The sequence below is a fragment of the Octodon degus genome, unplaced genomic scaffold (genome assembly GCF_000260255.1).
Source record: "Octodon degus isolate 3935 unplaced genomic scaffold, OctDeg1.0 scaffold00005, whole genome shotgun sequence".
NCBI classification, from domain to species: Eukaryota; Metazoa; Chordata; class Mammalia; order Rodentia; family Octodontidae; genus Octodon; species Octodon degus.
Genome location: NW_004524581.1, coordinates 30,440,105 through 30,455,330, shown reverse-complemented (window position 1 = coordinate 30,455,330; position 15,226 = coordinate 30,440,105). Strand labels below are relative to the sequence as shown.

Below are 15,226 nucleotides of genomic sequence, written 5' to 3'. Positions count from 1 at the left end.
AAGGTGAGGATACCAAGTTTAAAATGATCCTCATGGAGCACCTAGGTCCCCCAAAGTCTGACCTCAAGAACGCATCCCCAGATGCCCCAGGCCCCAGCTTGAGAAACAGGGCATGAACATCGGATCCAACAGGCCGGCTAGATGGCCTGCTCCGGCCTCTGGCTGGGCCTGGTGGCCAGGTAGCCTATCTGAGCTGTGCTGCCCTGTCTGGGACTCGTCTCATCACCCAGCTAGCATCTAGTTTCTTTGGACTGGGAATTTCCCATCTTCGAGGAAATGTGCTAGCATGTCTCCCACGGAGCAGCCTCCAGACCTGCGTCCTCCCCGGCGAGCGTCCCTCAGCTCCTGCAAGAGTTGCCCTTGTCGCCCGCAGCCCAGCTCCTCCTGACCCATTTTGCATAGCCTCTCCAAGGACACAGAGTTCATGGAGGTCACCGCTGCTACTGGTAGGTGTCCTCACTCCACTTGGCCCCTACTCCCTCCCCTTGCCAGCATGCACAGTGCAGTCACCTCTCCTGGGTGGAGCACCCTTCACTGCAGGGGCAGCAGATCAGGCTCCCCGGCCACTCCTCCGTTTCCTGTCCCCGACATCCCGGGCCTCTTCTCTAACCAAACTCCCTGCTTCCTCAGACTGCTCCTCCTCCCAAGGTCCCGTCTCAGGGAAGCAAGGACCCCATTCATCTCCTCGACCTGGACAAGACCTGGGAGCCACCCTGGAATTCCTGCTGTCTTTCCCTTGCCTTGAATCTTCTGCAGTCACCCTGAAAATTTACCAAGACCCTGACCCTTCTTGAGACCTGAGAGCACCCAGAGTGCGTTCAGACACAAGCCAGTCCCCGCCGTCCTCTTTCCCATACTGCAATCCTCCATCCCTCGCTGCACATGCAGAAGGCCTGGGTTCAAATCCCAGTCCTGCTACTTCCTTTGTGATAGTGGGCAAGTCCTGTCTTCTGTTTGCTTCAGTTTTTCATCTGTAAAATGGGTTGTTGCAAGGACAGAGTCCTACAGACAGAGCTTGACAATTAATAAATACTATGCAAAGTTGAGTGTCATTGTTCCTCTGTTTTTATTGTTACTTTTATGGTTGCTGCTAGCACAAGCCAGGTGACTAGCGTCTCCCCACTCACCCTCAGCCATCACGCGCCACCCTCCCTCCCCAAGCGCCCAGCCCCATGAGCAGCAGGCTGTAAATTTTTCCTATCTCCTCATAAACCGAGCCGTCCTCGGCTCAGTCATCACCTGGCCCGCAGCGCTGTCAGAAAGACGGATGCCACATCTGCCTTGTTTATGACTTTAATTCCCAGCCCTGCTCTGCGGGTGCTGGGGTAGAGCTGGGAGGGGGCTGGGAGCTGGTGCCCTCCCAGGCTGCCAGCTGTGGAGCAGAGAGAGACGCCCCGTGAGGGGACCACCTGAAAGTACTTCCTGCTGCCCAGCCCCCAGGGGCTCAATGAGTGCTGGGGGCTGGGATTCCTGGAGACCCAGCCAAGGACATGAGACTGCGAGTGGTACAGCACCAGGACTTCCAGCTCCAGAAGCTGTCAACGGCCCCCCGACAAAGAGGGGCGTCCCACGCAGCCCGGGCCCCAGCTGCGGTCCCTGCCGTGCACTGCCACCGCCCTCTTCACATAGGTGCTGGGCAAACTGAGACACAAGTGCCAGCCCCAGCTCACTGCCTCCCCTCCTTCCTGGGCCTCGTCCCCAATACACTTTCAGCTCTCAAGCCCCCTGGGGGAGATGAAGGCGGAAAGACAGATGAGGCCTTCCCGAGAGTGAGACCAGGACTGAGCAGTTCTTCCTGCCCTCTCAGAAGGTCACCCAGCCTGTCCATGACAGACAGGAAGGAAGGAATCCAGCAAAGGACACACATGCGCGCCACACCATCTTGGGCAGAGCTGGAGACCAGCAGAGGTGACCTGTGTCTGCCTGAATCGAGGCAGAGGATGAGGCCGCCAGAGCTGGACTCATGGGTGGTAAGAGGGCGGCAGTGTCCACAGGCACAGGGAGTGGGACAGCTGGGTGAGAGGGAGAGGGTGGGCTCCAACACCGGCACTGCCGAGCTCCTGTGCCTCGGTTTCCCTGCTGTGAAATGGGTGCCGTGCCGGCGATATCCAAACCCCACCAGCAGGCCCACTGCACCCTTCTCCGGGTCTGAGACCCCACTGCTGGCCTAAGCCCCGCTCCCCTCGCTGCTTTGCTAGGGATGGCAGGATGGCGACAACCAGTCTCTGAGCGCCTGCCACAAGCATCAGATTTCAGCAGCCTCATCCCCACAGCAAACCCAGGAGCTGGCAGTGACTTCCAGTTCCACAGACAAGCACCTGAGACCACAGAAGTCAAAGAACTTGTCTAAGGTCACACAGCAGGAGGAGCTGACCTGGGTTGGTCCCCTGGCCCCCTCCCAGGAGCTCCGTGTCCCCCAATGTCCCATGTGTCTAAAGCTTCCAGTGGGCTCCACAGGGGACTCAGTAAGCTGCAAGGTGCTGTCCTATTCCCAGCAACCCCATGATCCTCAGCCTGCTCCCGTTTGGGGATCCCAAGTCCTCCTGCCTCTCACTGTCTCTCAAGCCAGAGACTCGGAACTCCTTCACTGTGCAGCGGACCCCACAAGGCCCTTCTTGTTGCAGGGGTTCTGCCGCACCCAGTGTGGGAAAGGACAGAATGTTGGGGGAGTGGCCAGCTGTCACAATTTTTGCAGACTCCCCAGCTGATCCAATCACCTCAGGAGCTTAAAACTCCCCCCAATCCAGGCCCCACCTGAGCTTCTGATTTAGGAGTCTGAGAGCTGCCATGTTACAGTTTACCAAGGGCTCCACCAGTGCCTCCCACTTCCCTCCAGAATGTTCTCGTCCTTCTTCCCTGCCTCTATGACACTGAGAGCTGACACTGCCCTTAGAGCCACTAGAGAGAGCCAGGAATCCTCCAGACACAGCCTGCAGGGCCTGCCGGACAGCCAAGTGACCCCAGAAAGCCTGACCCTCAGCATCCTCGGCACTGGGCTCACGAGGCGCCCCCGTCCGGCCCCTCCCAGCCCATCCCCAGCCTGTGATCAGGATGCCTACACCATGCTGCACTCGGCACGCTAAGTGCACCAGAGCAGGAGGGATGGGTCACTGGCCACCCTGCCCGAGAGGGCTCAGCCTCCGTGCCCGGCGTGTTGGACTTCTCACAGCTCTGCTGTGCTTGCTGCTCGGTTAGGGCCCTTGCTGGGCAGCTCTGGGTCCGTTGTTTGGCCTCTTTGGCTCTCCAGAGCTCCATCTGTGGTCATTATAAAAGTATCCAGAGTTGTGAGGGAGAAATGAGATGAGGTATTCAAAAGTCTGAAACACGGAAGCATAACAGTGGCGTTCACGGTCATTAGCTCCCCCGGGGACTGCATAAGCCTGTGTGGAAGACACACACAGACCCTTCCCACTCGTGCACACTGACTCATGCACGTATGAGGTCTCATGTGCATGTGCACACACAGCCTGCCAGGCACACTCATGCCCCTGCGTGCACTCTCAGAGCAATGAGTTAGGCAGGACTTCACCCAGGTGCCCAGGGGATGGATGCACCATCCAACGGCTGGGACCCTGCGGCTGCCAGGGCTCAGCATGTCCCCTTCCTCACCACCACATCCCACCCAGGCCCTGGTGGACCCAATCTGTCAGACAGCAAGCAGCAGGTCCCTGGCCCGCAGGCCTCCTCCAAAAAACCCTGGGTAATGTGGCAAAACGCAAGGCAGACTGCCATCTACCTGGGCACCTGCATGGTGAGAGGTACCCAGATCCCACTCCATGTCATGGAGGGACCCTGTCACACAGCCACCCAGACCCCAGCATGCAGGGCCCCATGCCCACAAACACCTAAAGTGGGCACCATGATTGCTACTTCGGGGGCTGAGGGCCTACAGCTCAGACCTGGGCTCAAAACCTGCTTGGCCCACTCGCAGGGGCGGGCGGTCCGCCCTCCGTGAAATGGCCACCCCTACCCCCTGTGTAGCTCACTCACTCAGCCCACAGGCCTCAGGCGTTGCCTTTGTAGGGAAGGCTCCCCTGGTCACTTCAAAGAGGCACACACCCAACACACACTTCCCCTCTTTTCCTTAACTTTTTTTTTCTGTTTGTTTTCTATTGCACATTTCTGACACATTCTATAATTTATTTATCTACTTGTCATCTGCCTCGCAAAACCTCCTGGAGAATTTTGGCTCTGATCTCCACTATGCTTACCACAGGGCCTGGTGATCCTGAGAGCAAAACTGGCATTTGTTGAGTGACTGAGGGAATCTTTTTTTTTTTTTTTTGATACGGGGTCTCACTAGGCAGCTAGGACTTGGGATCCTCCTGTTTCAGCCTCCCCAGCGCTTGATGGGCTAGAGGAGGTTTCTGTTCAGAGTTAAGATCACTGTGCTTAGGACCTGAATGCAGTTTTGTAGACCAGCCCTAAGAGTCCAGTTGAACCCCAAGGCAGTCAGACGGCCTGAGAGCTCCTTCCCCAAGTCATAGGCAGCTCGCCAACCCAGGGACCACAACTGTTTCCACAACCAACGCTAAACTCTGGCCCCGCCTCCTCGGGCCCGGGCCCGCCCCGCCCCCTCCATGGCCCCGCCCCCCGCCCGCGCATGCTCACTGGTGCACTTCTTGACGTGGCTGCCCTTCTTGAGCGCGTGGCGGCTCAGCTTGCAGTGGAAGTTGTCCTCCCAGAACTCGGCAAACCAGATGTTGCGCCGGTTGTTGTCCAGCGTGCGGCTGGAGAAGTAGCGGTCGAAGCCTGGCAGGGAACCCAGAGGTCAGGGCCTGGGACCGCAGTCCTGCGACCCGGCCCGCCTCGGGATGTCACGATTCCCTTCCAGCTAAAGGAGCAGCATAGCCCGCAGCCCACGGGCCCTTCGTCCTGCCGCCGAGCGCACCTGAGAGTGCGGGGCAGCCGGGTTGCCCGCTGACGGCACGCGGGGCGGGGCGGGCCGGGCCGGGCAGTTGTGGCGCCGAGAGCTCGCTAGCGCTAGGGTTTCTGACCACGTGGGTTTCAGGGTGGTGCTGAAACTTGGCTTCCTACACGTAAGTGGCTTCTGGGTGAAGAGAGGGCATTGCCGCCGACCTTGAGCATGTCCCCTCCTCAGCCTTAATCTCAGGGAAGGAAGGGCTGCGGGGGAGGAGATGTGTGAGGTCCCCCCAGATCCCCCCAGCCCAGTCGCCATCCGGGGACCTGCCCCTGGCCCAGCACCCCTGGGAGCCTGGCAGCTCCCCGCTCCTGGCAGAGGACTCCAGGCAGGGCAGGGCCGGGCCTTGCCTCTCCTTTGCTAGAGGAGGGAGGGTGGCTCGCACGGCTGGAGAAGCCTTCGGAGTCGTCTCTGCCGACTCTGTGCGTGCCACACTCCTCCCACACCCCAGAGTGCCTGAGCAGGGAGAGAATGGGATGAGCCTGCGGTGCGCCAGCTCTGCAGTGCTGAGTGTGGCCCGGAGCTCAGACACAAGAGGCTCCAGGCCAAGGAGCCAGGAGGAAAGATCCTGGAACCAGGGAACAGGAGCAGGAACTGGGGGAGGGGGGGGCAGTAACTGTCCAGGAGGAGGCTGCGGTTGCTAGGCTGGTGTGCCGTCCCTCCACTGGCCTACCTCGGACAGACATCCTCTTGGGGAGGATGGTGACAGCACCCTCGGCCACCTCCTCCAGGTGCAGCACCGGTGCAATCTTGGAGCCCCAGCTGTCTGAGCCCATCCAGAAGAAGTGGCCCGTCTGGTTGGCCCTGCGCGCCGCCTCCAGCACACGCCTGGGGACACACAGTAGCCCAGCCCAGCTGTGTCTGGCCACATAGCTGCCACGCCTGCTTGTAGGCCCATAGCGCATACCTGTGCCCCTCATGGCTGCCAGTCCCCACCCCGACCCACCGGAGCCCAGGGCCCACAGCTCCGCCCTCCGTGACTGTCCCCCAGACCTGGGCCTACGCCCTGCCTTTCTCCAAGCCTGTGCCAGGCCTCTCCTGTCACCAAGCCAGTGTGCCTCCAGGCTCGCATCTGTCGCTGCAGAGGCCACATTCGAGGCAGGTTTGTCTCCCTGGATCACACCTGCCTGGAATGTCTCAGGTCCTGGAATTCATCCGACCAGCCTGGTCTGTCAGACCCCTGCCTTCTGTCCTAGGCCACACCCACACTCCTTAGCCAGCCTCACTGTCACACACACCTCTACCTCTGGAATGGGGGGCCAGCAGGGCCCTTCTCCATGTACCCACCCTGTGCCAAAAGCCCTGGCCTTCCCAAATCTGCTCCCCACCCTGCCAGGTGGATAAGGATATAGGGTCAGCAGCTGCTCACTGCCCTACCCCCAGGACAATGTGACAGGGACCTCCATCAAACCAGGCACGGAGAGCCCAACCCAGGCCAAGGGGATGCTCTATGAATTAAGTGACCCTCAGTGACAGCTCCATGGCCGAATCTCACTAGCCTCGCATCCCCATGGGAAGACTGGAGCAGAGCAAATTGTGAGGCCAGACATTGTCCCTGCCCTCAGTGGAGACCCAGGGCTTGGGTGGCACTGGGCCTGTGCAGACTGGCCAGCAGGGCCTAGGCCTCCTAGAGAGGAGGACAATGTCCAGGCTGAGGAACCTGGTCCCTCCTGCCTCCATCTTCTGACTCCCTACGCTTCCCAGGCAGCCACCACCTCAGGCCACCACTAATGGCAGGTGGGGCTGCTCAGAGCCCACCCCACAGCCCTATTAATACCAGCCTGCTTCCATCTGCCCCAGAGGACAGTGCCCAACCCAGCGTCCCTGCAAAGTGACCTGTGTTTATTTTTACTGTTTGCTTCTGAAAATGCAGATGGATTTCCAGAAATGACCCACCTCTCCCCACACTGGCTGCCCACAGCCAGCTCTGGCATGGGTCTGCGTCCTGTCCACCCCTTCTTGTCTGGAACAGAGGCCAGATCCTCTGTCCTTCTCTGCTAGCTTGGGGATCTACCTTAGCTGCCAGTATCCCTGAAAGCAGCAGGCCTGGTGGGGGTGCAGAGGTGTCGTGAGGACAGGGAGCTCAGGAGTGTCAGAGCCAGAGTTTTGGGGACCCACCCCTTGAGGGGACAGGAGCTCCCTCTGTAAAGTTTGGAGAGGATCAAAACAGAGGTCCTAGGATGCCCCCCCCAACTTTTCCTGACTGAGACACCCCAGCAGTAAGTCATTTTGGTGCCAGGTGACCTTCCAGCTCTCCACCAAGTTCCAGGCCCTCAACCCCTGCCAGGGTAGATGTGCAGAAAGAGGTTGTTCTGGGGTTCCTACAGGGCATGTGCTGGTGGCCAGTGCTTGCTGCCCCCAGTCTGCAGATGGGAAGAATGAGGCCTAGGAGGGCGTCATCCAACCACTGAATGTGTCTGAGCCAAGACCCCCAGCCACTCCTAGCCTGTACCCTGAGCTCCGCAAAGAGGGGAGGGGCTGCAGGGTGGCCAGCATTTATGGGGCACCTACTTCCTGCCAGTTCCTGCTACTCAGTTTTCAAATGCTATTAGGTGGGCACCTGCTTTTATTATTTACTAAAGAGCAACAAAGAGGCCCAGAGAGATTAAGAGCTTGCCAAGACCACACAGCTCTAGGTGGGATTGGAATCCTGGCTCTGGCCCCCACATCCACAGGCTCATTGCTGCCTGCTGGCCATTGCTGGCAGGTGGAAGCGGTGCAGGAAAGGGGAGGGAAGGGCACCCACTAGTGGTGGTCTGGCCTTACTCACACCCGGCTCCGCCACCCCCACCTCTGGACACAAAGTGGGCTCAGGCCCCTTGGCCCCTGCCACCAGCACTCACCTGATGTCGTCTTCATTGGCAAAGATGATGACGGCCCTGGCGTTGGAGGTCTCCAGGAGCCGCCGAATGATCTTGTCGAACTCACCCGTCTTAGGTTCCCGGGGGATCTTCACCGACTGTGCAATGCACACGCCCCCTGTGGGAGAGGCAGGTCAGCCCAGCCCCGGCCTGGAGATGGGGCACCACCCCAGGGCAGGGCCAGGACAGGCTGTGCTGTCTTGACTCTGCCCTCCAGTTGGTGACCCTGGGGAAGTCACCGAAGGGCTCTCTCTGTGCCTCCGTTTCCCTGTGTAGAAGCTACAGGTGATATGGCATTGTGACCACCTGGGTTTGAATCCCAGACCTGCTGGCCACTGCAAAGTGACCTCAGGCCAGTCCCTGAGCTGCCTGGAGCCTCGGACACACCCCGATGAAGTGAAGGGAATAAGGCAATTTACTCCTTCAGATTATTATCAAACACAAGTTAAAAACAAAATGTAAATGCAGTGCTGTCCTCAGGCCACGGGCTGCAGGAGTCTGTTCTCACTAAAACCACCTGGGAAGCTTTCGAGGGTTAAATCCAAAAACCTTAAATGCCCCATAGTGCCATCTACATAGACGCTGGGCTCCCCTCAGCGCCCACCTTGGCTGGGCCCCCCTGAACCCCTGCCCACCAGACAAAGTGGCAAGCAATAGCTACTCACTGTAGCCTCAGGAACTCATGCCCAGACCATGTTGCCGCCAGATGTCCCCAAAGTGCCACCTAGCCAGTGCCAGCTGTAGCCAGGACTCTCTGGAGCTGGCAGCCCTGCACACTATTTACGTATCTAAGTCCCATCCAGCCCCTGTCCTGCAGGCAGCTGAGGACCGCTGCATCACACGTCACCCACGGCACCTGATGCAGGAGGGACAGATGCGGGGGGAGGAACTCACTTGAAGCCCCACAGTGCCCTCCCTACCCTACTGCTACCCAGGAGCTGGGAGCACCCAGAAAATACAACCCTGTGCCCGGCGACAGAGCAGGCTGTTGTGGGAAGGCACAAGGGATGCACTGGCATGAAGCCAGGTCCACTGAGCCTCTGGCCTCCTCTGGGTCCTCCTGAACCCCTCCAATGCCTCGGTGCCCACCTTGGCTGGGCCCCCCAGTGCTGCCTCGTGCGTGCCTGGGCCTCACCTGAGCCTCTGTCCAGGCTCAATGCCCCAGTCCACCAGCACTTCAACTCTTCCAGCAGCCTACCACACAGCCCACAGGAGGCTGCCAACCGGAAGCGACATAGGGCTGAGCAGCCAGATGCTGGAGCACCCAAGGCAACAAGTGGGGCTCAGCAGGAGTGGCTGCTCTGGCCCAGGGCCACGGGTCATACACAGGCCTGCACACACAGTGCATAGGCCTCTCTGGTCCACCCAGGAAGTCCTCAGCACCACAGAGGGGCACAATGGCCAGCAGAGCAGGGTCATGGAGAGAAGGAGCAAGGGGCCCCAGATGGGACCATGCCCCTTCCAGCCCAGGTGCCCACAGCCATGGATCTGCCAGGTGCTGATGGTGGTGGGCAGGCACCCAGATGCCCAATGATACCTCCATGTGGTACCTTTCCAATTAGAAAGTGGGTGAACTGCGATCTTTCTCCCCTAATCTGGGGAGACAGATGGACAGACAGGAGAAAGAGGCTGGGCTGGCCAGGTAGGGAGGGAGGGGAGGACGGGATGGGGTGTGTTTATCACTCTCAAACAGACAGCAACGGGGGCCGGGGAGATGGCTCAGTGGAATAAGTGCTTCCCTGGCACGAGCAAGGGCCTGAATTCAATCCCAAATTCCACAAAAAAAAAAAAAAAGAGAGAGATAGAGAGAGAGAGACTAGAATGTTCTAAGCCTCTAGAACAACAGACAAAAACCCTGTTTCTGGGCTTTATGGGTTCTGCAGTGAGTGCTGGGAGGTACTGGGTGCTGTGAAGACCTGGGGTGGGTGCTGCAGGGCAGTGCCAGCAGCCTGGGACTCACAGTGGCGGGGGAAGCCACAGCACGGTGGCAGCCTGGTCTGGTCTTCAGGAGAGGCTTAGCTCCTTGAAGCGTCCCTGGCCTTGCCCCCGTTTGCCAGGTGGGTTTCTTGGTGCACAGGTGATGGGTGAGTGGGATCTGAAGGGGGTGTTGGGTGGGAGGGACAGGGATGCCCTAGCTCCAGGGCTCGGAGATGTACCAGGGTGTGATGGCTGGGGCCCCCGCTGTGATGGAAGGGCTGGAGCCCGGAGTGCTGTGGGCTACTGTGTGGCTCGTGGCCTGCAGAAGCACAGCTGGGACACATGTCCAGTCCCGGAACTCAGAGCCGCCACCATCACCCCAGCTACAAGCCTTGCCGTCCCAGCTAAGGCAGGCCCCAAGGACACCTCTGGCCTGCTTGCTAATATAGGGGCATCTGGAGGGTCCAGGTGACACCCAAGAACACCAGCAGGGCACTGGGTGCTCACGCTCTGTGCCGCACCTCTGCTGCGGGGATGGCACCACATGGTCCGTGTGTGGGTAAAGAAGCTGGCGCTCGGGCTAAGTGGCTTCTCCAAGGTGGAGAAGGTAGGCACAGAGCAGAGTTAGAGGGCCGGGGAGATGGCTCAGTGGAATAAGTGCTTCCCTGGCAAGCGCAAGGGCCTGAGTTCACTCCCCAGATCCACAAAACAGGACGACAGTCAGTTGTGTGTGTATTATTTGAATCAATAAACCCTTCTGGAGACTATTTAAAAAAACAAAACAAAACAGAGTTAGAGTCAGGCACTGGCCGCCGTGCGTGGAGGAGGGAGGAGGGAGGCGAGGGCCTGGTCATGCCCAGCGCAGCCCTGGGGCAGTGCCCGCTGCTGCACTGCTGCCACTCCCAGAGGAAGAAACAAGTGCCTGCAGGTCCCTGCTCCACTGCCTGGCACGGGAGGGCACCAGGCTCTCTGAGGGCACAGCTGTGACCATGGTGGCCAGCCACAGCCAGGCCGGCGGCAGTGGCCACGGGAGCCAGCAGTGGCAGAGCCATTGTATGCCAGGCACCATGCCAGGCCTGGTCTCGAAGGGTGCTCACACTCCCTGGGGCAGGTGCTTATGTTCCCATCAGACAGGTGGAAACTGAGGCCTGGAAGTGCCAATGGCTCAACAGGCCCAGTGTCCCCCAGGCAGAAAGACCCCTTGTCACCCGTCAGCTGTGAGGCTGTTCCTGTAGTATGCACAGAGAACAGAAGGGCAGCATCTCCCGTGATCACGGATTGGACATGTGTCCCAGCCGCACTACTGCAGGCCACGAGCCACACAGTAGCCCACAGCACTCCGGGCTCCAGCCCTTCCATCACAGCGGGGGCCCCAGCCATCACACCCTGGTACATCTCCGAGCCCTGGAGCTAGGGCATCCCTGTCCCTCCCACCCAACACCCCCTTCAGATCCCACTCACCCATCACCTGTGCACCAAGAAACCCACCTGGCAAACGGGGGCAAGGCCAGGGATGCTTCAAGGAGCTAAGCCTCTCCTGAAGACCAGACCAGGCTGCCACCGTGCTGTGGCTCCCCCCGCCACTGTGAGTCCCAGGCTGCTGGCACTGCCCTGCAGCACCCACCCCAGGTCTTCACAGCACCCAGTACCTCCCAGCACTCACTGAAGCACTCACAAAGCCCAGATGGCAGATCCTGGGGACCCCAAGGGGACTCCTTTCCTCTTCCTCTTTCCTTTTGAAAAACTTTTTGGTTTTAAAAACGGAGAACAACAAAGAGAACAGCCCTAGGAAATCAAGTGGAAAAATCCACGCTGCGGCAAAATGTGAAGGTGGCAAATCGCAGCGACGAGGGAGAAGGATGCCACGAGACCCAAGGACAGGGGAGGGGTGCCCCAGGGCCCCAAGGTTCCCAGCAGAGAGGGAGTGTAGGCAGAGAGAGGCTGGTGTGCACACAGATACACGCACGCACGCACAGTTCTTTCTCTCCCCCCGGCCTCTCCTTCCCACTGATGCCCTAACCCACCCTACCCAAAAGTAGCTCTCAGGAAAGGGACTAGAAGGAGCTACTCAGAGGGGTCAGTACCAGTGAGGTCCTACTCTGCCCATCCCCCCCGCCAGCCTCTCCCTCAGCAGGCCCAGGTCTTCTGGGGTCTTTCTGCCCAGGACATGTACAGAGCCTGCTGGACAGGGCGGTGATGGGGTGTCCAGCTGCCAGGGACACAGAGGGATAGCCTAGCAGGGACAGCAGCAGTAGGAATCCCAGGGGCACCTATGCCTGCTCCCGGGGTCCTGCCACACAGCCCAGTGACTCCCTGAGCGGCCAACCTGTGCCATGCTCAGGCCCTGGGACCCCACCAGCGTCTGGCGTCTCCTCAGCACAAGGCTCCAGGCGTTGTGCTGCCCTGGCCGTGTGCCCAGCCCTGCTCTGTGAGACTCACTTCTTCCACCACATGTGCAAAGCAGGAGCAAGTGGAGAAAACGGGGAGCCAGCCGTGCAAACTAGCCAGACCCCACCTCCAGTCCAACGACAGCTGGGCCGGCAGAGAAGGCAAGTGATGAGATGCCACCTCCTGCTGTGGTCACTCAGCCTGTGGCACACAGCAGGCTCCCTGGCAAGAGACTTGGAAGACAACAGTGACGCAGATGCCAAGGGCCATGAAGGGCCAGCTGTGGGGTTCCCAGGCCAGAGCATGCCATGCACCCCAGGAGGCTTAGGGAGAAGCAGCCCCTGCCTCCTGCCTGTGACTCCAGGTTCCCATCTGGGAAACAGGCAAGGACTTCCACTCCACCCCACAGGGCCAGGGTCACAGCCAGGGCCAGACCCGAGGTGACTGAAGGTCTGGAGCCACCACCTCGGGGTGAGGGTCAGGCTGTAGGACAAGAGCCGAGCCAGGGCCCCGAGTCCTCACCGCCACACCAGTGAGGGCAGCCCCTGAGGCCACAGCTCTGGGGACCCAAACTGGACGTGGGCAGTACCTGGCCGCAGCCAGGGGCCCCATCACTGCCAAGCAGTGCTCACATCCTCCCCCGGGCACTGCCCTTGTCACCTGCCACGTGTGTGTACACCCACACAGGGCAACACCCTCAAACCAAACCACTGCACACCACCAGCCTCACACCGTACCCACGACCCAGGGACTCCTCACAAACCGCATCCCACAAGGACACGCTCGGGGCCACACGCACATGCTGATGCTGACCCCCAGCCACACCTCACACAGCGCCCATGCAGCCTCACACACCTGCCTGGCAGCAGACCTGGGCACACGGCAACAAAGTGGGGTACGGTACACCCACCGTGCCCCTGTGCCAAGACGACCACCGGCCCCCACACGCCACAGACACACACAACCTCACAGTCACGCCATCACACACACCACACATACACCATCACACACACCACACACATATCGCACACACATCACACATACACCATCACATACACAACATAACAACATATAGACAAAACACCACGCACATCACGTGGAGAACACAGACACACAACCCCACAACCACATACACACCACACACAGTCACCTGCAACAACACAGCCTCACACACACCACACACAAACACACACAACCCCACAGAGCCACATGAACCCACACTGCCACTAGTCCACACACGAGGTCCCACACGACACCCTCACCCCGGCAGGCAAGGCTGCAGGGCCCGAAGGAATGAGCCCCATGTCCAGGCCAGTCCTGAGGGCTCCGGGCTCACCTGTTTGTCCCTCTGACCCGCTGCCTCGGCCCCCAGCCCCGCTTGTGCCCCACCCTGTCCCTGCAGGAGAACTGGGCTGGATTTGCAGTTCAGGGTGACTGAGGGGACAGGAAGGGAACACAGAAGTCACCCAGCTGGCCAGCTGTGACAGACAGCCCCTGATCCCACTCCTGATAGCAGCCACAGCCATCCCTGGCCCTTGTCCCTGTGTGTGACTCAGATACAGACCCCTCCCTAGACACAGCAGGGCTGCGGAAGGACTGCCTGGGCCCTGGGCACCTTGGGCTGGGGAGAACACAGTCCTGGGGCTGCTGGCCAGGGCCACCAGGCGCTCACGGCCTCGGAGCTGAGCCCAGCACCCCTGGCCAGCAAGCGCGGCGGCACTGTTCCGAGCTGCATTATTCATGGGCAGGCTCTGAGCACAGGCAAATCTGCTGAGCGATCAACCTAGTATCGTAACACAAACTCGCTTAGGCAAAATAGCTCAGAAGCAAGAGAGCTGGAGAAAGTAGAAAAGGGAAGAGTGTGTTCAGAGGCAGGCAGTAGGGAGGGGCACAGGAGATGGCTGGCTCCTCGTCTGCTCAACCCACCCTGGCCCTAGGCCTCCAGGGTGCCACGCACAGCGTTCAGAGATGGAAGGGATCCGGCCACCTCTGAGGTTCAGCTCAGGGGAGCGAGGGGATCTGGCCAGGCATGGTGGCGCACACCCATAATCCCAGCACTCAGGCTGGGGCAGGAGGATAAACGCGAATCCAAGGCAAGCAAGCAAGCAAGAGTGCTTGCCTGAGGCTCACGCTGAGCCCAGAATGCCCAGTGTGGTCCAGGGCCTCTGTCCAGGTCATCTTAGCCAGCTCTGGATGTTGGGGGCACTCTCTTCCCCAGACCTGGTGACAACCTGGACATGGAAGTCTCATGTCAGTTTTCTGGTTCTTTCCCCCACTCCCAGCTTCACCCCCCAGCAGGACCACTTCTTCAGTGCACCCAGAGCTGTCCCATCCTCGGGCTTTGCCAGAGCCAGTCCTGAGCCAGCAGTGCCCTTCCTGGGCCCATCTGCCTAGCACCTCCACCACGCAGCCCAATCTTCCACCTCTGTCCCTAGCAAATATCCTGCCCCACCCACGAGGGAACACAGCTGCATGCTGGGCCCCACCTACCCTCTGTCCTTTGCTGTGGTCACCGGCCACTCTGCCTGCCGCCTATGGCACCTGCTGCTGTAACCTGCCTGCTGAGGGGGACAATGCTGGGGCCATGGGCTGGGGCTCAAAGCCCAACTGCAGCACTATAGTTTAGAGCTGAACTGTCCCTCCAGAGTCTAAGGCACATGCACGTGGGGCTTTCCGAGAGCCTGGCCCATGGGGCACTGTGCTCATCAGCCAATCAGTCCACTCAAGTTTGTGCCCAGGAGGCAGGGCCTACTGGAGGGGCAGCTCTTGGATGAGGCGATAGCATCCATGCTGCCCCTTCCTCTGCCCCTGCTTCCTGGCTGCCGTGGGTTGAGCAGCCCTTGTCCACCAGGCTGCTTCTCCCTTGGAACCAGCTAGCTACGGACTGAGCCCTTCAAAGCCATTAGCCAAAATAAATCTATCTATCTATCTATCTATCTATCTATCTATCTATCTTTCCTTCTTTCTTTCTTTTTTTGAGACAGGGTCTCAGGCTGGCCTTGAGCTCACTTTGGTTTTTGTTTGTTTGTTTTTTATTTTATTGAGAAATGAATATGAAGGAGACATTTTTAAAGCTTATTGGGGCTGGTGAGATGGCTCAGTGGTCTAGGGTACCTACTTAGAACAAGCTTAGCAAAGC

At 59.5% G+C, this 15,226-nt stretch overlaps 1 protein-coding gene across 2 annotated transcripts in view; it reads right to left on the bottom strand.

Moving 5' to 3' along the window:
• The window catches only part of Grm4 (glutamate metabotropic receptor 4), a 79,086-nt gene that overhangs the window by 18,027 nt on the left and 45,833 nt on the right, over nt 1-15,226 (bottom strand). For both annotated transcript variants that reach the window (XM_004624227.2, XM_023720848.1), the window contains 3 exons: nt 7,765-7,900; nt 5,595-5,749; nt 4,612-4,752 (listed from right to left, as the gene is read on the bottom strand). In XM_004624227.2, the coding sequence (XP_004624284.1) occupies nt 4,612-4,752; nt 5,595-5,749; nt 7,765-7,900 (432 nt within the window). The remainder of the gene's footprint in view (nt 1-4,611; nt 4,753-5,594; nt 5,750-7,764; nt 7,901-15,226) is intronic.